Here is a 23,944-nt window from a genome sequence, read left to right as displayed (position 1 = left end):
TGTCCAGCTGAGCAGAGCTTGGAGTGTGCTACATCCTCCAATGAGAACTCTCCACTACTGTCCCTGTCTCCCACACCTGCTCCTACTCAAATGTGATGAGCACCTTATCATTTTACAACCTAAGAATGTTCACCCCCTCTAGATCTCCTCAACCTAGTCCCTCAGCAGCTTCTCCATCACCCATGAATGAATTATGGGACATCAAAAGACGTGTGTCAGAGCTGACGTTGAGAAAGGGTACAAACTCAGCAAAGTGCAGATCATAACAGTTCTGTTATAGGGGACATGAATTCAACATGACTGACAGTTAAGTATCAAGTGGCAGTGTATTATCTAATGCTGTCACCAGGTCTCTGGACCACCCCCATCTCTCCATTGCTGATGCTCAATAATTGCATTTCTGGCTGAAAATTGTTGCAAATGTTTCAGGCTTATCTTTTGCAGTGATGTGCTGGTCTCCCCCGTCATTGAGGATGGGATATTTGTGGAGCCTCCTCCTTGTATTGAGTTGTTTAATTGCCAACCACCATTCATGACTGGATGTGGAAGGACTGCAGAGCTTAGATCTGATCCTTTGGTTGTGGAATCGCTTAGCCCTGTCAATCATGTGCTGCTTATGCTGCTTGGCATGCTAGAAGCCTGTGTTACAGGTTCACCAGGTTGACACCTTACTTTTAGGTATGCTTGGTGCTGCTCCTGAAATTCCCTCCTGCACTCTTCATTAACCAGGGTTAATCCCCTAGCTTGGTGGTAGTGGTAGAGTCGGGGACATGCCGACCCCTGAGTTTACAGGTTGTGGTTGAGTACAATTCTGCTGCTGCTGATGGCCCACAGTGCCTCATGAATGCCCCGTCTAGATCCATTTGAAATCTATCCCATTTAGCACGGTGGTAGAGCCCCACATGCTGTTTCCAGCCCCTTCACAGGTGCAGGTGGGAAGTCTTTGGCAGGGCCCTCATGGGTTCAAAACCCCAGAGGGCATCGGCTGCAGGCATCTCATTTGTCAAAGCAAAGGAATGGGCAACCTTCCTTTAGCTCTGCTGAAGACACAACAGTATCACTAAACCGAAGTGAAGAAAGCGGAAGAGAAAGATTTTTGACTTCTTATTTGCACGGGGGGGGTCACTTAGTTGTCTCTAACTATGTAAATATTGTTTCATTTGTGAAAAATTAAACAAGGAAAGTTTTTTTAATGCCTTTCCCTCTTCACTGATGCATTCCAATTTCCCAGTAGACAAAAGCCTTCATCAGAATGGCACACCCAGAGTGGAATACGTGTGGACGATGTGCTTGAGAGGAGCAATTTATGACTGCGGGAATGCTTTGTGCTGGGGCATGATAGGGCCAGAGCATGCAGTGTTACTTATGGCTTTACGCTTGTATGTGTATTTTTATTCATTCAAGAGATGTGGGCATCGCTGGCTAGGCCAGCATTTACTGCCCATCCCTAATTGCCCTTGAGAAGGTGGTGCTGAGCTGCCTTTATGAACCACTGCAGTTCATGTGATGTAGGTGCACCCACAGTGCTGTTAGGAAGAGAGTTCCAGGATTTTGATCCAGTGACAGTGAAGGAATGGTGATATATTTCCAGGTCAGGATTGTGTGCAACTTGGAGGGGGACTTCCAGGTGATGGTGTTCTCATGCATCTGCTGCCCTTGTCCTTCTAGATGGTAGCAGTCGTGGTTTGGAATGTGCTGTCCAAAGAGGCTTTGTGAGTTGCTGCAGTGCATCTTGTAAATGGTACACACTGCTGCCACTGTGCATCAGTGGTGGAGGGAGTGAATGTTTGTGAATGGGGTGCCAATCAAGTAGCTGCTTTGTCCTGGATGGTGTCAAGCTTCTTGAGTGTTGTGGGAGCTGCACTCACCCAGGCAAGTGGAGAATATTCTATCACACTCCTGACTTGTGCCTTGTAGATGGTGGACAGGCTTTGGGGAGTCAGGAGGTAAGTTGCTCGCCACAGAATTCCCAGCCTCTGACCTGCTCTTGTAGCCACAGTGTTTATACGGCTATTATATAGTTTAGTTTCTGTCAGTGGTGACCTCCAGGGTGGTGATAGTGGGGGATTCGGCAATAGTAATGCCATGTCAAGGGGTGATGGTTAGATTCTCTCTAGTTGGAGATGGTCATTGCCTGGCACTGGTGTGGAGCGAAGTCACCTGCCAGTTGTCAGCGCAAGCCTGGATATTGTCCAGGTCTTGCTGCATTTGGACATGGGCTGCTTCAATATCTGAGTTGTCATGAATGGTGCTGACCATTGTGCAATCATCAGTGAAATTCGCACTTTTGACCTTATGATGGAAGGAATGCCATTGATGAAGCAGCTGAAGATGGTTGGGCCAAAGACACTGCCCTGAGGAACTCCTGCAGTGATGTCCTGAAGCTGAGATGATCAACCTCCAAGAACCGCAACTATCTTCCTTTGTACTAAGTATGCCTCCAACCAATGCAGAGTTAACCCCCTGATTCCCATTGACTCCAATTCTGCTAGGGCTCCTTGATGCCACATTCAGTCAAATGCTGCCTTGATGTCAAGGGCAGCCATTCTCACCTCACCTTGGGAGTTCAGCTCTTTTGCCCATGTTTGAACCAAGGCTGTAATGAAGTCAGGAGCTGAGTAATCTTGGCGGAACCCAGATAGAACATCAGTGAGCAGCTTATTTCTAAGTAAGTGCCACTTGATAGCACTATTGATGATCCCTTCCATTACTTTACTGACGATTGAGAGTAGACTGATGAGGCATATTGGCTGGGTTGGATTTATCCTGCTTTTTGAGTACAGGACATACGTGGACAATTTTCCACTTTGCCGGGTAGAAGTCTTCAGCACTATTGCTGGAATATTGTCAAGGCCAACAGCCTTTGCAGTATCCAGTGCCTTCAGTGTTTCTTGATATCACGAGGAGTGAATCGAATTTGCTGAAGACTGGCGTCTATGATGCTGGGGACCTCCAGAAGAAGCTGAGATGGATCATCCACTCGGCATTTCTGGCTGAAAATTGTTGCAAATGCTTCAGGCTTATCTTTTGCAGTGATGTGTTGGGCTCCCCCATCATTGAGGATGGGGATATTTGTGGCACCTCCTCCTCTATGGAGCTGTTCATTTGTCCACTAACATTCACAACTGGATGTGGCAGGACTGCAGAGCTTAGATCTGATCCTTTGGTTGTGGAATCGCTTAGCCCTGTCAATCATGTGCTGCTTGGCATGCAAGGTTGACACCTCATTTTTAGGTATGCTTGGTGCTGCTCCTGGCATGGCCTCCTGCACTCTTCATTAACCAGGGGGTTGATCCCCTAGCTTGGTGGTAGTGGTAGGGTGGGGGACATGCCGGCCCATGAGTTTACAGGTTGTGGTTGAGTACAATTCTGCTGCTGATGGCCAATGTGCTTCATAGATGCCTCGTCTTGAGCTGCTAGATCTGTTTGAAATCTATCCCATTTAGCACAGTGGTAGTCCCACACAATACAGTGTAGGGTATTCTCAATGTGAAGATGGGGCTTCGTCTCCACAAGAGCTGTACAGTGGTCACTCTTACTGATGCTGTCATGGACAGATGCATCTGGGGCAGGCACGTTGGTGAGGATGAGAACAAATTTGTTTTTCCCTCTTGTTGGTTCCCTCGCCACCTGCTGCCAATCCAGTCTAGCAGCTATGTTGTTTGGGATCTGACCAGCTCGGTCAGTAGTGGCGCTACCAAGCCACTCTTGGTGATAGACATTGAAATCCCCTCCCCAGAGTATATCCTGTGCCCTTGCCACCCTCAGCACTTCATATTTTAAAAAAATTCATTTGTGGGATGTGGGCTTCGCTGGCTGGGCCAGCATTTATTGCCTATCCCTAGTTGCCCTTGAGAATGTGGTGGTGAGCCTCCTTCTTGAACCGCTGCAGTCCATGTGGTGTAGGTGCTGTTAGGAATAGAGTTCCAAGATTTTGACCCAGCGACAGTGAAGGAACGGCAATATATTTCCAAGTCAGGATGGTGAGTGACTTGGAGGGGAACTTCCAGGTGGTGTTGTTCCCATCTATCTGCTGCCCTTGTCCTTCTAGATGATAGTGGTCATGGGTTTGGAACGTGCGGTTGAAGGAGCCTTGGTGAATCCCTGCAGTACATCTTGTAGATGGTATACACTGCTGCTACTGTGGTGGAGAGAGTGAATGCTTGTGGATGTGGTGCCAATCAAGCGGGCTGCTTTCTCCTGGATGGTATCAGGCTTCTTGAGTGTTGTGGGAGCTGCAGTCATCCAGGCAAGTGGGGAGTATTCCATCACACTTCTGACTTTTGTGCCTCAGAGATGGTGGACAGGCTTTGGGGAGTCACTCATCGCAGGATTCCTAGCCTACAACCTGCTCTTGTAGCCACAATATTTATATAGCTAGTCCAGTTCAGTTTCTGGTCAATGTTAGCCCCCAGGATGTTGATAGAGGGGGATTCAGTGATGGTAATGCCATTGAACATCAAGGGGCGATGGTTGGATTCTCTCTTGTTGGAGATGGTCATTGCCTAACACTTGTGTGGCGCGAATGTTATTTGCCACTTGTCAGCCCAAACCTGGATATTGTCCAGGTCTTGCTGCATTTGGACATGGACTGCTTCAGTATTTGAGGAGTTGTGAATGGTGCTGAACATTGTGCAATCATCAGCGAACATCTGTACCTCTGACCTTATGGTGGAAGGAAGGTCATTGATGAAGCAGCTGAAGATGGTTGGGCCTAGGACACTACCTTGAGGAACTCCTGCAGTGATGTACTGGAGCTGAGATAACTGACATCCTACAACCACAACCATCTTCCTTTGTGCTCGGTATGACTCCAACCAGTGGAGAGTTTTCCCCCTGCTTCCCATTGACTCCAGTTTTGCTAGTGCTCCTCAATGCCACGCTTGGCCAAATGCTGCCTTGATGTCAAGGTCAGTCACTCTCCCTTCACTTTGGGAGTTCAACTCTTTTGTCCATGTTTGAACCAAGGCTGTGGTGTTCAACGTGGAGGAGTATGGATTCATCAGCAGAGGAGGGTGATATGTTGTAATCAACAGGAGGTTTCCTTGCCCACGTTTGACCTGATACCATGAGGCATCATGGGGTCCGGAGTCGATGTTGAGGACTCCCAGGGCAACTCCCTCCTGACTGTATAACACTATGCCACCACCTGTGCTGGTCTGTCCTGCCGATGGGACAGGACATACCCAGGGATGGTGATGCTGGTGTCTGGGACATTATCTGTAAGGCATGATTCTGTGAGTATGACTATGTCAGGCTGTTGCTTGACTAGTCTGTGGGACAGCTCTCCTAATTTTGGCACTAGCCCCCAGAAGTTACTAGGGAAGACAGGGTCAACAGGGCTGAGTTTGCCGGTGTCGTTTCCGGCACCTAAGTTGATGCTGAGTAGTCAGTTCGGTTTCAGTCCTTATGGACTTTGTAGTGGTTTGGTACAACTGAGTGGCTTGCTAGGCCATTTCAGAGGGCATTTAAGAGTCAACCACATTGTTATGGGTCTGTAGTGACATGTAGGCCAATCCAGGTAAAGACGGCAGATGTCCTTCCCTAAAGGACATTAGTGAACCAGATGGGTTTTTATGACAATTGATGATGATTTCATGGGCATCATTAGACTTTTAATTGCAGATTGTTGTTGAATTCAAATTTCACCATCCACCATGGTGGGTTTCAAGACCGGGTCCTCAGAGTCCCGGGTCCCTGGGTCTCAGGGACAATGCCACTGCCTTCCTGAACTGTGCCTCAATGAAGCTATTGCGGGCTTACTGGAAGCTAGATGTGCGGCTGTAGCGACCTTGGCCACATTATGCTCCTCTTCTTCCTCCTCAGGAGATGCCAAGTGGTCTGCAGCTTTCTCTTCCTGCAACTCCATATAGTGCACAGCATAGCAGACAATTGCTATTCTGGACATATGTTGCACACTGATGGATGCCCACCCTTGCCAAATCTGTCAAGGCATCTGAATCTAATTTTCAGCAAGCCAATGTGGAGCATCAGGTGGCTGTGGAAATGTCAGCTGCTGTTGCTGCCCCTGCTGGTGTTGTTGGTCAGAGGTCATTGTAAGGGCTGCATAAACTGCTCCCAATCTGAGCAAAGGCTGACAGCAGGTAAGTTTTTTAAGGTATAAGCTAAGTCAAATGACGTTCAAAAAGTTGTTACTGTCCCAGTACTGCCTCCAGACAAATGTTGAGAGTACATGCCTTTCCCATAGGCATGGCTGCATCTGGACTGATGACCATGAGCCTCGAGTCAAATAGCTGTTTCCAGTTCCTTATCGGTGTGGCCTAATTGAGGACTGAAGTAACACTGTGCCAATATCGATCAGTGGCTTGCAGCTGGGAGGTTAAACTTTATGCTCTGAATAATTTAAGTTTTGAGGATCAAATAAAATTTACTTTAACTTGTGTTCACCAATTGTCCATCTATGTGGGACTTTCTTCTGAATGTGGGTCTCTCTTTTTCATGAATGAGTGTTTTGGGGTTTTTATTGCATGTATTGGGGCAACTCTTTTGGAGTTTATTGTATTTGTTTTTTCCTGTATGGGCACTTTGATTTTAATGCATCAGTGCTCGCACTATTGCACAATCATATGTAAAAAGAAAAAAGAAAGACTTGTATTTACATGGTGCTTTTTTCCCCACGACCACCTGACATCTCAAAGCACTTTACAGCCAATGAAATACTTCCTTGAAGTGTGGTCATTGTTGTAATGTAGGAAACGGGGCTGCCAATAGGCACGTAGCAAACTCCCACAAAAAGCAATGTGAGAATGAACAGCTAATCTGCTTTTTTATGATGTCGATTGAGGGATAAACATTGGCCAGGATACTGGATATAACTTCCCTGGTGTTCTTCGAAGCAGTGCCTTGGAGCATTTACATTCAGCCAAAGAGGCAGATGGGACCTTGGTTTAATGTCTCATTCAAAAGATGGCACCTCCAACATTGCAGCGTACCCTTGGTACTGCAATGGAATTGCAGCTTTGACTTTTGTACTCAAGCCCCGAAGTGAGACTTATCTGGCTTAAATGTTGCCATTGGTTTTGACACATTTATCTAATTTCAAAATATTGAACTCCCGAGACAGAGGAATGCTACAGTCACTGAGGTAGCTTCCAAGTTTAAGGCGTCTAGCTCACATTTTACTTACAACTTTCATAAAATCTAGCCTAATGACATATTCTCAATACAACCAAATATAGCAAGGATTCTATGCTGATCAGGATGAAACTCAAACTGAATTAGAAATCAGAGCTTATCTAAATTGGGATAAGGACAGGTTTCCAATAAAGTTAGTAAAACATGATACTTCACTGGTTCAATTAGGAATTCTCTCTCAACCTTTCAAGTCCTTAAAAGAGTGAAGTTCATCTATTCATGGAGTTGCACAGGGGCTGTCAAGAGCTTATTCAACTTTGAAAATAAAATGTTCAAGTCTCAGAATAAAGTTGTTCATATTTGAGTTGGTTTCAGTTCATTACCAAGGATTTTTGAGACAGGCACTATTTCACCATTACAAAGGATTATCTCTGAAAATATAGGGCAGGATTTTCCCATCGACGAGCAGGGGCAGGGGCCCACTCGCTGACGCGTAAAATGACGCGCGGTAATGTCTGGCAGAACTCCTGATGTCACTGCGCCCCATTTAAATTTTCAGGTAGGCGGGAGCGCAGCAAAACCAGCTGTGTGCCCGCCGACCTGTCAATGGCCAATTGAGGTCATTGACAGAGTCATTTAACTAATTAATGGACCTGCCCGTCCAACCTTAAGGTTAGCGGGCAGGCCAGGAGCCTTGGCGGGAATTAGAAAAAGCATGAAACCTCATCCATTGGCGGGATGAGGTTTCATGTAGGTTTTTAAAAATTTTATTAAAGTTTTTAAAAAAATTATGGCCATGTCCCAACTCATGTAACAGTGTCACATGTCAGGGATTTTTTTTTTCTATTTTTAATATTTTTGACAGTACAGCCGATCTCCCTGAGGCAGCACTTAGGCTCAGAGAGATGAGTGCGCTCTTTTGTGTGCATGCGTGAAAGAGTGCACTCTCAGGTTTAGGGATTCCCCCTCCTCCCCTGCCCGCACAGGGAGCACATAGTGCTTCTGTGCGGATGTCACGCTGGGTGGGTCTTAATTGTTCCGCCCACGTAAAATGGCGCCCAGAGGCGCGCACTTCAACTTCGCCCCCGATGGGGGGAAATCCTGCCCATAATTCTTGTCACAATTTGAAATAATACATATGTTTATTTTGCATTTTTGGATAACTGTCTTAGTTTGACTTTATATTTGCAAATCAGAAACAATTGAAATCAAGCTAACTTCAAAATCTTATTCAGCTCATACCCATTATCTGGTACATTGGATGGGTATCATCCAAATATATATATGCAGGTCGATGCAGTCCCAACATAGATTTTACTTAAATTTACCAATAAATCATAAGTGATCAGGAAGTCATAGCAAGAAGGCTTCAAATGCTTGTTATTTGATTTAAACAAGATGGATATCCTAGATGAGTGAAAAGCATTCAGAAACAATAAATCTCCAGGCTTGGTGCCGTAGGAAGACACAGGAGGAAATTCTGAGTCACTGTGTCATGAAGCTATTAATGTATATAATATTATTGGAAAATATTTTTCTTTTAAAATAGAGGTTTAGCCTGTGGGCGTGTCTTATTTGGATTAAAGCCAGCTAGTCTGGGTGCTTTGATGTGTACTAGTTTTGATATGTAAGAGAGATAGCGTGCATTTGCATTTTTTGAATTGAACATTCAAGAAGTGGGGTGAAAACTGACACCTATCTAGCAGATACCAAGCCATATGTTTATGTTACTAATAAAATTGGTACTATGAAAGGGGTTTTATTGTTAGAAAAGGCTAGTGATACAATGAGAATTTACATTGAATGGGTGGTGGTAGGTATAAATTCAGCAGTTTTCGGGTGTGCAGAGCAGAGGCAATGTGAGATCAAAAGGCAGCTGTAAGCCTCCAACTGTCTCCACAGGAACCAAAGTGAAAAGAACCTCACTTTGAATTCGTAAGGTGAAAATGCTTTGCCTGGTGTTTGCTTAAGTCTATGGGTTGCTGTTGCCTTAATGGAGATCCGTTTGGGAATTTGTTAAAAGTTACGATAGTAGTAATTTGTATTACTACATTATTACTGTATAGTATTATGCGTATATATATTTTAACCTATGTAAATTAATAAAATGTTTCATTTAGTTTAATGTAAAACCTCGAGAACTGGTGGTCTGATTTCTGAATTTAGAGTCACATCTCAAACATAACATTTAAAATTCTAGGTCATGACAGTTGTTTAAAGTTTCCCTCTGGGATTTTTAAATAACTCAATTTTACCAACTGCAATTGTCATAACATACTGGCAATCATTATGATGAAATCACTGAACTAGAGGTTGGGGTTGGGTAGCTGCGGGGAGTGGGGGGAGGTGGGTGGATGGGATACCAGTAGTCTGGAGAATGGCCAAAATGGTGCCCATACTTTAAAATGGTGACAAATCAGAAATAGCAAAGAGCAGAGCCATCACCCTTATGGATATAAACTTTGAGTATCTGTACAATAGTAAGTTAGGAAACAGAGATCAATATGGACTTAGAATGAGATGAACCTCCTTGACCAACCTCTTTGTATTATTTGAGGAAGTAACACCCCAAATGCAATGAGGTAAGCTTGTAAAAGTTCAGTATGGAAGGCAGTTAACTCCATGCTATGAGAATTCAGGTTAAATCTTGGGTATGGATAAGAAATTGGTTGAGTGGTAGAAAATAATAGGTGGTTGTAGAAAAATATCTTAGGTTGGGTAGAAATACCGCATGTGTTAATTATTGATTTCCAACATTGCCTTTACCAAAAGGGTTTTTTTTTAATTGTAAGATTATTGGGTGGTCAATTTCTTCATGTGTACAGCCCTACTTGTGAAGTACTTGGAAGTGGAAATCAAGGTTTTCTAAATATTCAGGATACATAAGAACACCAGAACACAAGAGCAATAATCTCACCATGCTTGTCTGCAGCACCTCCATCATAGATTGCAGATACAACAATTTTCCCAAGTGGAGAGCTAATGCCCCCCTCGACTGCAAGATCCAATGGTCCCTCCTATATAACAGAATAGATAATGACATTTTGTAGCTCAATTTAAGAATTCTATTGGCTTTCATTATCACAGCAGTTTTTATATGCTACATTTACAGCACAGATCTTATGTCAGTAACAGCCTTTCCTTCAGCAGTACTATAGCATTGTGAATTGATTTGGTACTGGTGACTCCGGTAGCAGCTTGGGTGCCTACACAGAACATTTTCAGACATCATAAAAAAACTGGCAAACAGAAAATGGAAATCACATTTGTAACTTTTGAACAACTGCCCTTGTGCAAGAAAGTAATATTACAATTAGCAATGTTAAATTTGAAATGTTGATGTTCACTGCTAACATAAGTAGCCACCAGAGTGACATCTGACAAGAGAATGGATGGCACCTCAGTAAATTGAATGCCTAGGGACTTAACTAACTGAACTTCAGCCAAAGTCACTGGAACATTTCAAATTTGAATAGTTAACATTAATATCAAAATAATTATAATAGGGACATTTTCATAGTTAGAAAAAACATTTCAAAGGAGCCTTGTCACCATCGTTGATTAAGTTAAAATTAGCCCGATCAGCATAAAATTCAGCCCATGATGTTCATCTTAGGTCACCGTGTTTACGGGTCCTGGGTATGTGACCCTAGATTACAGAAATTTATTGTCATCATAGACACCTTAGAATCATTTCACAAACATAAGAACACGAGAAATAGGAGCAGGAGTAGACCCATTGAGCCTTCTCTGCCATTCAATATCATGGCTGACTTGTCACAACTTAATTTTCCAACCATCTCCCTATACCCCCGGACTCCCTGAGAGATCAGAAGTCTATCTATAACAGCCTTGAATATATTTCATGATGGAGCATCCCCAAAACTCTGTGGTACAGGATTCCAAAGTTCCATAACTCTCTGAGTGAAGAAATTTCTCCTCATCTCAGTCTTAAATGATCGACCTCATATCCTGAGGCTGTGCCTTTGTGTTCTAGATTCCCCAGCCAGGAAAACAACCTCTCGGTATCTAGTTTGTCAGGCTCCTTCAGAATCTTGTATATTTCAATGAGATTACTTCTCATTTTCTAAAATCCAGACAGTGTAGCCCTAATTTACTAAACCTCTCATCATAAGATCCCAAGAACCAATCTAGTGAAGCTTCACTGAACTGCCTCCAATGCAGATATATCCTTCTTCACAGATCAAAACTGCGAACAGTCCGCAATGTGTAATCTCACCAATGCCCTATACAAATGTAACGAGACTGCCTTGTTCTTGTATTCCAGTCCACTTGCAATAAAGGCCAACATGCCATTTTCCTTCTTAATTTCTTGGTGTACCTGCATGTTAACCTTATGCGTTCTTTGTAAGAGTACACCCAAGTCTCTCTGAACATCAACACTTAAAAGTTCCACACTTTTAAAAAAAATTCTGCTTTTCTATTCTTAACACCAAACTGAATGACCTCATACTCCTCCACATTATACTCTATTTGCCACCTTGTTGCCCATTCACTTAACCTGTCTATATCTCTTTGCTGCTTCTTTTGTGAACTCCTCACAACTAACATTCCCACCTCGTTTTGTATGATTAAAATTTAGATACATTATTCATAGCCTCTTAATCTAAATCATTAATCTAGATTATAATTAGTTGAGGCCTTGCGGCACTCTATTTTAGCTACAACCTGCCAACTTGAAAATACCCCATTTTTCCATACTTTCTGCTTCCTGTCCATTAACGAGTCATCCATCCATACTTATACATTATTCCCAATTCTATGAGCTTTTATCTCGCATATTAACCTTTGTGTAGTACCTTCTCGAGTGTCCACTAAGAGTTTACTGATCCCAGCTGAAAATTTATGGTTTACTTTTTTGAGTAGGGCACAGATGTGGGTCTGAATTATATGCTCCAATAGTGGGAGTGTTCCCCACATCCAGAGACGTATAATTAGGCGTGATGACATCGGGTGGCATTCCAGCTGTTATCATGCCAGTTTTATATATTACGCCAGGCGAGCAGCACCCGTGTTATGCAAATGTAAATTAATGGTGATTTTAAGGCCATTAACGACCCAATTGACTGCCATTATATAGCGTGAACACTATAATATGCCTTTAGAGTCAGATTCACACCATGTGCAGTTCCAGATTTTTGAAGGGGCAACTTGTTAGGGTGGGTTTAAAAGCTACAGCTGAGCCATGAGTCTCAGCTTAACAGTTAGTAGATCTGTTACTGCTGGGAGTGTTTATTTGAATGAGCAGACTATCCATTTTAAAATCATATGAATTAGAGGTCTTTTCTCGGCTGCCGAGAGCTCTTCTGACTGCAATATTATGTAAGAGTGCACTCTTTAACAGTTTCAGATTATTTTATGGCATGCTGCCTACCCGTTATTAGCTTAGTGCGTGCCAGCCTGGATGCTGTGCTCAACCGTCAAATGCTCATTCTGCCAACCACCCACCCTACAACTGGGCCAAAGCTTTAATTACACAAATACATGGTGAAAGACAGCTGTGTCTTTGTTGCCTTTGAGGTCCAGCCAAACTGTTGCACCCTCTGCATTCACGAGTGTGCCCTGCAGCACACTGGCACAAGACTGCACATACTGAGGCCTTTTCAACCTGGCCACCTACATTAGGTCATTGAGCCTTTTCTGGCATTGGGACCATTTCCTTTTGACCAGTCCAACACTGCTGACCTCCTCGGCCACCTCCTCCCAGGCTGCACAGCTTACTCCTCTTACTGCGATAGACATCAGCTGCTCATGTCGGTTGGAGGCTACATGTTAGAGGGATCTGAGGGAGTCCTCGTTGAATCTAGAGTCTGGATTGGCCCTTCTCCCCTGCCTTTCTCCTTGCTACAATGGCGCGGGCATCTCTGGAGGGAAGCATGCAATAACTAGACAACTCCTCCATGCAGATAAGTGGTTAACTAGTTCAGGTTAGAAAGAATACCACCTCTGATCAGTGCCAATGTTTGGAGACAGCAGAACCAAAAATAAAATACACTCACCTTAGAAGCCTGAAAACTGCTCAATTGCAAATTATCCTGCGTAGTTTGAAGCAATCTTTCATTTGTTGGGTCTCCTGACACTGTTCCGTGCCAAGGACCCTTTAAACTACTGGCTGTGACCTCATTCCAGGGCACAGCCAATGAGCTCGGAGGCTGGACATCCCACCCTCCAACACTGATTGGGTGGGAAGAAAGCCTCAAACCCACCCTGAAAATCAACAAGCCCGAATTGATGTTTTATCGGGTGCGTTCGGAAGGCGGGCCCTTAATTCGAAAGGCCGTTAACTTCCAGGTGCGAAACCACCCTTGGAGCCTCAGCATATTAATCAGCCCATGGTGTGGGTCACAAAGCTGAATTTATAAATTCCCCTTCACCAGTGTTGCCAAGATTCAAGGCATGTGCAAATTTCTGCTGATGGTGGAAATATGACCAATGGCATATCTGCAATTCTAATCTGCCACTTGCTTTCATTAATTTGCGTGCTTACTGAAATTATGCAAGAGCAATAAAAATACCAGTTATGGGATGATAGAGGATAATGTGGGTGAAACAGGGTCATTAAAAAAAAACAATTTTAATTACTTATTAGCGATTATTTAGGTATCTACATATGTTAACTGTTCTTGAAAACAACAGAAAATTACTGATTATTTTCAAACTGCAAATTACATTTCCTATATACCAATTTCTAGTAACACCTTGTTGATTATGCATTGCTTTCTTATTCCCTCATTGAACACCCCAACTCTAATGAGATTTTCACAAGCTGATACCTGGACAAAAACTGACAAATTCATTCTCCAAACTGGAGTAACAACCCCGACACTTGAACGTACATTCTTGTGGTTTGAAGCCAAGTATTCCTTCTGCTCTCACTACCAAGATGACATTTCAGAGGTGTTATTTATAGAACACTACATGGGTAAAACGTAGTATTTGTCATCTAATAAAATTAATTAGAAGTAAAAACTTCAATGCAAAAGTGACACCCTCCTGAGGATATTTTGTTCAAACTTGTAGAACGAAGGATTGTGTTGAGGAAGAAATAATGGAAATAAAGCATATAAAATAGGCATGCTATCAGTTAGGAATTTGAATGTTTCCTGCTGATACATTATTCCTTATTACCTTTTTAATTCTCAAGAGGCGAACATCCTTTCCTGCAATCTGGTCTGATGTGAACTGGAATATAATTATATTTTTGATTAATAATGTGCCACTCACTGTCATATCAATATGGTCTCACCATTTATAATTCATTACACAAAGGCATGTCTTATTTTTCAAATAGATCAACGTAAGCAAACAGTGTCTTGCTATTGGTAAAAAGAAACCATCTAATGCATTAAACTTCTGTCACATCTATAAAGCATATCTGAATAATTTGATATCCATTCTATGACTGATGGATCTGCATTAATGTGCTCCATAAGATACTAGAAGCTATTTTAATTTAATTATCACTGCTGTTTAATAATGCCAATGACAATATTTATAATGGTTATACTATTTACTTGCAAGAATTTTTTTTCTTTATTCTTTCATGGGATGTGGGTGCCGCTGGCAAGGCCAGAATTTGTTGCCCATCCCTAATTGCCCCTTGAATGGTGTGGCTTGCTGGGACATTTCAGAGAGCAGTTAAGAGTCAGCCATATTGCTGTGGGTCTGGAGTCACTTATAGGCCAGACCAGGTAAGGGTGGCAGATTTCCTTCCCTGAATTAGTCAACCAGATGGGTTTTCACGACAATCGCTGTTAGTTTCATGATCAACATCACTGAGACAAGCTTTACATTTCAGATTTATGAGCTGAATTCAAATTCCACCAATTTCCATTAGCCTGGGTCTCTGGATTACTAGTCCAGCGACATTACCACTATGCCCCTGTCTCCCCTAAAATGTGTGTATTGAAGGTGGCAAATGAAAGTGTTATCGCCTTTCTAGTGTTATACTGTTGTCAAAGTTCTACCTAGAAACAATGTAAGTAACATAGACCTGGAAAGTTTCAGGGCTAATCACTTGCTTTTGTTTAGAACACGTTGCAAATTTTGTCATTGTTGAACAAAAGACAGAGGCGTATATGGCTAAATGATACGTTGTGTCACCAAAACATTTCTCAGATGTTCACAATACTAGTGGTCTTTAGATTCAAATCTTAAAATTCTGGTTTCTTATTCAACTCATATCCCATTCTTAACCTCAAAGGTTTTACAATGGTAATACCGTCAGTATAAGCTCCGACTCCCCGAGACCCTGAATTGGATGAAGCACTTCTGGAAAAGTAAGTGAGCGAATAGTGCCATTTTAAGGGTCTTCTTTGGAGGGGGCAAGGTTGAAAGGAGTTCCCTTGACTACAGAGTAAATGATGCCTTTAAGAACTTCTTGTTCATTTTGAGGTAATTTTCTCAGTGACACATTGTCAGCATGCTGCTGGAATTATGCTGAGTTTGTGTGTACTGAGCCCAGAAATCTTTGGGCATGTTATGCTGCTGTGAGTACAACTCTCCTCCAAACCTCCTAGTTCATTCTGGAACTCTTCACTCACCCTTCAAATCAACACAACACTCATATGCCTTTTCAATCCAGTTAGGCTGATGTATTCCTTCCACTTCACTAGAACATGCTGGCAATCTTCTCCCATCCAACAGTTTACACTGACACACTTCCTCATCATTCCCTCTCAGGTAATTCGAGCACCTTTTCCCTCTCGCAACTCAAAGTGATGCCCTCAGTTTCAGCCCCTTTTGTATCTCCTTTACTATTATTCATTTCCCAACAGCACTGTTCCCTTCCTAACAGCAATGTGGGTGTACCAAACCAGATGTACTGCAGTGGTTCAAGAAGGTAGCTCACCAGCACCTTCTCAGGGACAATTAGGGATGTGCAACACATGCTGGCCTTGCTAGTGACACTCACAACCCATGAAAATTTCTATTCTGATCAACTTTCTTCCCCTTTATTGCGACATGTTTCCTCCTCCCCAGAATTGTCAACCAGCTGTCCCCTTGTCATCCATTCTACTTTCCATCTTTCCTGACTTTTACTGACTATTCCTTCCTTCATTGCCGTTCATTTGAGCTTCTTCATTGCTATCTACTTCCCATTTATTGATCTACCTTTTCAAAACTATCTACTTTCCCATCTCTCCATTATCATCTAGTTCCCTTGCAATGTCCTCCATTTTCCTCTTTCATCATCATTCACTGGCGTGAATTTCACGCTCCCTTGCCGGCGACCTTTTAGGTGAGGGGGGAGCATGTAATAGAAGGAACAGGCTTCCCACTGGGTTTTTGCCCGCCCTGAACTCGCAGTGATTTTATGCTGGGGCAGGATCCCCCCCCACCTTGCTCCTATTGAGGCCCACTTAAGGGCTGTTTCCCACCCTGCCTCAATTTTTAGGCTGGCGGGAGGATTTCGCGGACATGGGGAAGCTTAAACATGATTGGGCTTAGGCCTCAGGCAGAAGCAGAGGGTCATCTTCATCAGAAGCCCCCTTCTAACTTCAGGCACGCTCCTCCCACCCCTTTAAGGTCCGGTGGCTGCTGGACCTCCCTCCACCCCCGCCCCACCTCTCCCCCAACACCCCAATCACCCACTTTCCATCTCCGCAGGCCTTCCCGACCCTCCCCAAAAACTTAACTTTCCGTCCAGGCCCGGGGCTTAGGCTCTGTAACCTTCATTCACTCTGCCCACCACAGCTCCTGTCACTGCAGGGACTAGAGAACTGCATGCTAATACCACCCAAGCGAGGGGCAGAAGTCCCGTCTGCAGCCAATTCATGTCTTTCGAGCATGAATTGGCTGCAGGGCAGGCAGAGTTGGTGCGGATGTGTTCCCTGCTGACTCTTCAGATGGTGGGAAGGGAAACCCCGCCATCCCAAATATCCTGGCCGCTGTAATCTACCCCCCATTTCATTGACATCCACTGTCCTCTTTTATTGCATTCTTTTTCCATTACCATTCACTCTTTTCAGTGTCATTTACTATTTACTCTTGCTTACCTGAGGTCATAGAATGGACAATCAACTTGGACATCAAAAATTTAAAGATTTTTTCAATCTGCTATATAATAGTGATTGCCATTCACCTCCTTTGTTTTCCACTGACATCCATTTCCCTCCACTTTCACTGCCATCCATATCTCTCTCTTTCATTACCATCCATCTCCCAACTTTGCATCCTACTTCAAACAGAGTGTGATTACTACTACACCAGAACAGGTCTCTGACCTTTGCGAACAGAGACTGCAGCATCAGCATGGAATAGTTGATAACTCTGTTAACTCCAGCATTAGTTGTTGAACGATTAAGGCAGTGCTTCTCATACTTTTTTCCCACTGTGACCCCATTTCAATGCTCTTAATTTTCCATGACCCCATAGTGAGGAGAGAAGATGAGACCGGGAGTGGGGGGTGGTGGGAGAGGAAGGAATTGCAATACTGCTTCGAAAGCTCTGCACTGTGTGTGGATTGATCCCCAGCAACCGAGAGAGAATTCCTTTGCCCTCTCAGTAATATCAAAGCTTCTCATTTATTCAGTGTTAAAATTGATAGTGTGATGTTGTACCAATCTGCACAGACCCCCTTCTTCTTCTTATAATTACAGGAACAATAATACAAACACCCAAGACACACAGATGGATCGAACTAACTAATTCTTAATAACTTACTAAATCTTTCAACTTACCTCCCCCTCACTGCCTCTCCACCTCGCTCAACATGCTGCTTCTCTCCCCAGCCCTCCTGCTTGCTGGTCCCCCACTGACCCACCCGCTCATAGACTTCCTGCTCCCTGCCTCCCTTCCTGACCCATTCACTTGTTGGCCCTCCCACTTGCTGACCCACTCAGTTGTTGATCCTCCCAATTGCCGCTTCCCCACACCTGGCCTTCTCACTGGCTGCTTCTCTCCCTGATCCTCCCACTTTCTGCTTCCCACGCTGACCCTCCTGCTTGCCACTTCACATACACTTCTGGACCTTCCCATTAGCTGCTTCCCTCTCTCAAACCCTCACTGTGAATGAGGGTTCAGGAGAGGGTTGATGAGATGAGAGGAGTCGAGTGAGAGAGAGGGAGAGGCAGCAAGCGGGAGGCTTGTAGCAGTGAGTGGAAAGGTTGGTGAGCAGGAGAGAGGTGGTGAGGAGGAGGGAAGCAGCGAGCAGCCTGCAGGAAAGACAAGTGGTTGAAGGGCTGTGTAGTGAATACTGCTGGATCAAACTCAAGAATGCAAAATAGAGGCCAGCTCCTGGCAAATCTCATGATAACCATCCAGACATACACTGCAGAGCATACCAAGAGTTATAGCTCTATCAAAGTGGCCCATTGAAAGAGTTCCATCAAGGCCTAGTTTTGCCTCTGCAATGATCATTGCTGCCTTGGAGGAGGAGGAGCTTGCGATTCCAATTTATCATCCCGTGACCTCACTGGGGGTTGTGACCCATGGTTTGGGAACCCTTGAACTAAGGGGAGAGGAGCTTCACCTTGAATGATTGTTAATAAATGCTGAGACAATTTTTAGGACCTCAAAGCACTGTCAGCATGATATACTGCTAGATGGCATTGTTTTAATCTTAGACCAGACCCCCAAGCTTTTGGTAAGATCTGGTTAAGCACCAATCACATTTTGTTTCAAGTAGACGGTTTGAGATTCAAGACACTTGCTAAGAAAATAAAGTCACAAGGTTTCACGGGTTTTGAACAAACAAATATAAATGTTACTATACAAGGTAAAAAAAATACAATATCTATCTTATGCTTTAATGTTCAGGGTTATTATAAGATACATGTGAATTAATGGGCAAACTGTGGTCAAATGCACCACATTGTGCAATAAATTGCAAATGCCAAGACAAATTCCTCACATTTCTCAGCAATCCACCCAGACATCAGTAAACATTGAGTCAACCAACCCATTGAAACTCTCTCACTCTCTCAAGTGGGACTCCAAACTTTTCACTTTCAAAGGTCAAGCCTTTGAATTCCCTCAAAACCACCCCAACTAGGACTGCCTCAATGACTGCACACCACCCAGGCTTTCAGTCTCGTCTCCTGAAACTCCGTTCCCTTGGATTTCACAGTCTGCACTCCAGCCTCTATTTACCAGTATAATTGCAGTTCTTTAATAGCTGGCTAGCTGCATTGGGCTGGCACTGCTCCTGGATTTCACCAACCTCCTATCTCCCCAGCTACACTAAGCTATAAATGACCCCCGGGGTTTCTTCTGAGCCCTAACGCTTTCCAGCATGGAGTCGGTGACCTTCTGCCACCATCTCAGCTCTCCAGGACTTTTCCTGAGCCCTAACTGCACAAAGCTATCAAACGGCTCCTGGAACTTCTCCTGAGCCCCAAACACACAAAGCCAGCTAACAGCAACACTTTTGCTGCCTGGAGCCTGCTAACAACACCTTTTTGGTATAGTATTTTCTCCTGCTTCTCGTGCACTCCTCCAGCAAACACACAGATAATTGAAACCTTAGAGCCTTAAGCACTACCCATCTGTCGTAGCCTTCCAGGGGTCAATGAATGCTTTTCGATCAGGCTTGTCCAACTTATGGCCCATGGGCTGAAGCCCCTCTATGTGGTTGCTGCAGCCAGTTTTCAGAATTCTGGTCAAACAGGTGAGTTTCAACGGAAGATTCTGCATGGAGCTGCTCCTCCACTCAGAGACTGTTTTTCCTCCATGTTTGCTGCTGATAGGCTCACTAGCGAACCTGCCAGCAGCAAATGAGGGAGAGAAACAGTCTTTAATTGGGTGAGCAGCAAACACTGGTATTGCTGAGTGTGCTGAAAGCTGCCGTACCAGACAAGCGAAGGTACACTGGTGCTGGAGCCTGGGGACCAGGTACATCGGGCCCATGGAGGGTGGGGTTTTGGTGGCCCTGGAGGGTGAAGTTGCGCGGGTCCAGTGGGGGGGCGGGGGGGCGGAGGGGTGGGGGTGGAGTTGACAGGAGGCAAGTTTTGGTAATGCGGGAGAGTGCAGTCTTGTTGAGCCGGTGGGGGAGGGTGCTGGGGTACAAAGTTTTGGCAACCCGGGAGGCTGAAGTTGCATTGTGCCTGTGGTGGACATGGTGAGTATGTGGGAGTGTGTGTGTGTGTGTGTGTGTGGGGGGCTGCGGAATGAGAGTGTGTGTCTGTGAGTGTGAGGGGTGGAATGAGAGACTCGTCTGTAAAAATTGGGAGTGGGGGAGAATGAGAGAGTGTGTCTATGAGGGTGGGGGGTAATGAGAGAGTATGTCTGTGAGGGTGGGGGGGAATGACAGTGTGTGTCTGTGAGTGTGGGGAGGGATTGAGAGAGAGTGTATGTGGGGGAGAATCAGAGAGTGAATGTGTGGGAGAGTGAGAGAGTGACGAAGTGAGTATATGTGGGAGCGAGTATGTGTGTGTGTGGGGTGGGGGAAATGAGTGAGTGCGTCTGAGAGTGTGGGGGTGAATGAGGGAGAGAGTGTATGGGGGAGTGAGAGAATGTGACAGTGTGTGTGTGGCGTAGTGAGAGAATGTGACTGAGTGTGTGTTAGGGGAGTGCAAAAGACTGAGTGTGGGGGCGTAGTGTGCGAGACTGAGTGTGTGGATGGGAGGAACGCGAGAGACTGTGTGTGGGGGGTGGTAGGAATGTGGAGTGCGAGTCTGCCTTGTGACCAATATCAGGTTTCTCACTCACACTCACTGCCACATACCAACACAAACACATGCACCCACTCACAATGGGTGATGGTGAGTGAGTGAGTACCCTGAGACTGGGAGTGTGCCGGACACAGACACTCTGACCCTCTCACACTCTGGTCATTTTTATCAATTCCTCTTTTTTAAATTAACAATTTATTGCTATGACATTGCTGTACTTTTGCTCAGCAATTGTTTCTTTCCTTAAAACCTCAGCTTTTTTTTGAAATTCAGTTTATTGTTGTGCCAAACCTTATCTCTCTGAAATTTGCTCCTTGGCCCCTTGAATGAGAAAAATATGCAAATGTGCCCCCCGCCAAAAGAAAAGGTTGGACAAGCCTGTTTTAAACTAATTGTAGATCTAACAACCAAACAAAACAACTCTCTGGGCTGCATTTCTTTTCAAGCAGCGTAGACACCTTGTCTCCAATTCTCCAGCTAAGTAAGCCCACCTGCTGCTTTATGTTTTTATCTTTCTAGCTGTTAACCCTTTAAGTCAGCATGGCCCCAACTTTTTAAGTGTAATAATTTCCAAGCTGCTTTAATTTGCATTTATCCCATTTCCTACAGTTAAATTTTAATTTTCCCAGAACTGGAAATTATTATTAAAATATTACTATGAACTATGAGCTAGGTATTTATAACAGCATGCATGATTATCACTGAACACCTATTGTGTTTAACACCAAATTAATAAAATGAGATTGGGGGAAGACTGTGATGTTAATAATGGTTTAGACAAAGTGGCAACACAACAGGTTTTGGTCAGTGACAAATGTTCACATTAAGTGAGTTTATTATGCATAAATCAATTTAATTGCCAATGTTATTTAAGGAAATGAGTTTGAATTGAATGATTTAAAGTTTGCAATACATTGTAAGAGGTATTGTTTCTATTATTGTAGCAGGAACACCTGAGCTGTTTACAATGGTTTCAAAATATGTTTTAAACACAATGGGAGCTCCCTGCTTAACTCAACTATTTTTAAGACCATAAGACGTAGCAGCAGAAGTAGGCCATTTGGCCCGTCGAGTCTGCTCCGCCATTCAATGAGATCATGGTTGATCTGATAATCTTCAACTCCACTTTCCTGTCTTTTCCCCAATAACCCTTGATTCCCTAACTGATTAAAAATCTATCTATCTCAGCCTTGAATATGCTTAACAACCCAGCCTCTACAGTCCTCCACAGTAAAGAATTCCACAGATTCACTACCCTCTGAGAAAAGAAATTCCTCCTCATCTCTGTCTTAAATGGGCGACCCCTTGCTCTGAGATTATGCTCTCTGGTCCTAGGCTCTCCCACAAGTGGAATCAATCTCGCAGCACCTATCCTGTCAAGCCCCCTAAGAATCTTATATATTTCAATAAGGTCGCCTCTCATTCTTCTAAACTCCAATGAGTACAGGCCCAACATACTCAACCTCTCCTCATAAGAAAGTCCCTCCATATCTGGGATCAGCCTAGTGAACTTTCTCTGGACTGCCTCCAATGTCTGTATATCTTTCCTTAGACAAGGGGACCAAAACTGTTCACTGTATTCTAGGTGTGGTCTAATTAGTGCCTTGTATAGTTTTAGCAAGACTTTCTTACTTTTATACTCCATTCCCTTTGAAATAAAGGCCAACATTCCATTTGCCTTCCCTATTACCTGCTGAACTTGTATGTTAGCTTTTTGTGATTCATGCACAAGGACCCCCAAATCCCTCTGTGCTGCAGCTTTCTGCAGTCTTTCTCCATTTAAATAATATTCAGTTCCTCTATTCTTCCTGCCAAAGTGCATAACCTCACTTTTTCCCACATTATATTCCATCGGCCAAGTTTTTGCCCACTCACTTAACCTGTCTATATCCCTCTGTAGACTCCTTGTGCCATCCTCACCACTTGCCTTCCCACCTATTTTTGTGTCATCCGCAAACTTGGCGATAGTACATTCACTTCACTCATCCAAGTCATTAATATATATTGTAAATAATTGTGGCCCCAGCACTGATCCATGTGGCACTCCACTAGTTACAGGTTGCCATCCTGAAAATGTCCCCCTTATCCCAATCTCTGTCTTCTATTAGCTAGCCAATCCTCTATCCATGCTAATATACTACCCCAACACCATGGGCTCTTATCTTATTAAGTAGCCTTATGTGTGGTACCTTATCAAACATCAAAATCCAAATATATTACATCTACTGGTTCCCCTTTATCTATCCTGCTTTTTACCTCCTCAAAGAATTCTAATAAATGTGTTAGGCATGATTGCCCCTTCATGAAGTTGTGCTGACTCTGCTTGATTATGTTATGCATTTCTAAATGCTCTGCTATTACATCCTTTATAATAGACTCTAACGTTTTCCCAATACTTTCTACAAATGCTCCTCTTTTCTCACACATCTTGCAATATACTAATAAAGGGCAAATTTGTCTCTGGCCGAGAGCTGCTGCCATGTTATTTTGTAAGATATTCTTCATGCCTCATCTTGCTCCCAGTAATCATTTAACTTCCACACAAGCATTTTCTAGAGGTGCATTGAATAGCAGCAAACAATATTATTAATTTTTTCCATCTGTTCCGATTTTTCCTCCCCATTATCCAGAAGTGCTAAGAACAAGTCTGTTTTTGCAACTGCTGCCTATATTGTGAGCAGCAAGTCAGCACAAAATGACAATTGAACCTGGGACTTTCTTCTATAATGAATACCAGAAAAATACTTAAATGAGCTGAACTCCCTGATTGATGGCTGGTTTTCCAGAGCCAACAATTACACCAACCTAACCTGCAATGATGCCAAATATAATAAATAGGCACTTGGATTTGCATCTCTTTTTGGCTTCTCCAAGGTTCAGGGCATGTTTGTTGCTATAAGGAATTATTTAGTTGAAGGAATGTAAATGTGTTTTTATGAATGAGAATGTTTTTTTTCAATATAAGAAAGCCTACAATAGACATAACTTTATTTTATAAAACTTTATTTTATCTCACTCTCATGGGTCCTGAGGTCTGCCTATGGTGGATACTGGGTAAGTTGGCATGATGGTATAAGGACAAAGGGTGGTGGGTGTGGGTCATGTATTGGCACTAAGTTGGCAATAGTAGCTATAAAGGGCCATGGGGGAGTATATGGGGTATAGGTTGGCATGGAGAGTACAAGCAGCCATGTGGGTTGGGTACAGAAGCATAG

At 43.7% G+C, this 23,944-nt stretch overlaps 1 protein-coding gene across 2 annotated transcripts in view; it reads right to left on the bottom strand.

Annotated features, from left to right (window-relative positions):
* ush1c (Usher syndrome 1C) overlaps positions 1-23,944 on the bottom strand; it is a 279,860-nt gene that overhangs the window by 28,403 nt on the left and 227,513 nt on the right. For both annotated transcript variants that reach the window (XM_078549127.1, XM_078549128.1), the window contains 2 exons: positions 14,245-14,298; positions 10,013-10,112 (listed from right to left, as the gene is read on the bottom strand). In XM_078549127.1, the coding sequence (XP_078405253.1) occupies positions 10,013-10,112; positions 14,245-14,298 (154 nt within the window). The remainder of the gene's footprint in view (positions 1-10,012; positions 10,113-14,244; positions 14,299-23,944) is intronic.

The sequence above is a fragment of the Cetorhinus maximus genome, chromosome 9, assembly GCF_964194155.1.
Source record: "Cetorhinus maximus chromosome 9, sCetMax3.hap1.1, whole genome shotgun sequence".
NCBI classification, from domain to species: domain Eukaryota; kingdom Metazoa; phylum Chordata; class Chondrichthyes; order Lamniformes; family Cetorhinidae; genus Cetorhinus; species Cetorhinus maximus.
This window is presented reverse-complemented; position numbering and strand designations above follow the sequence as displayed.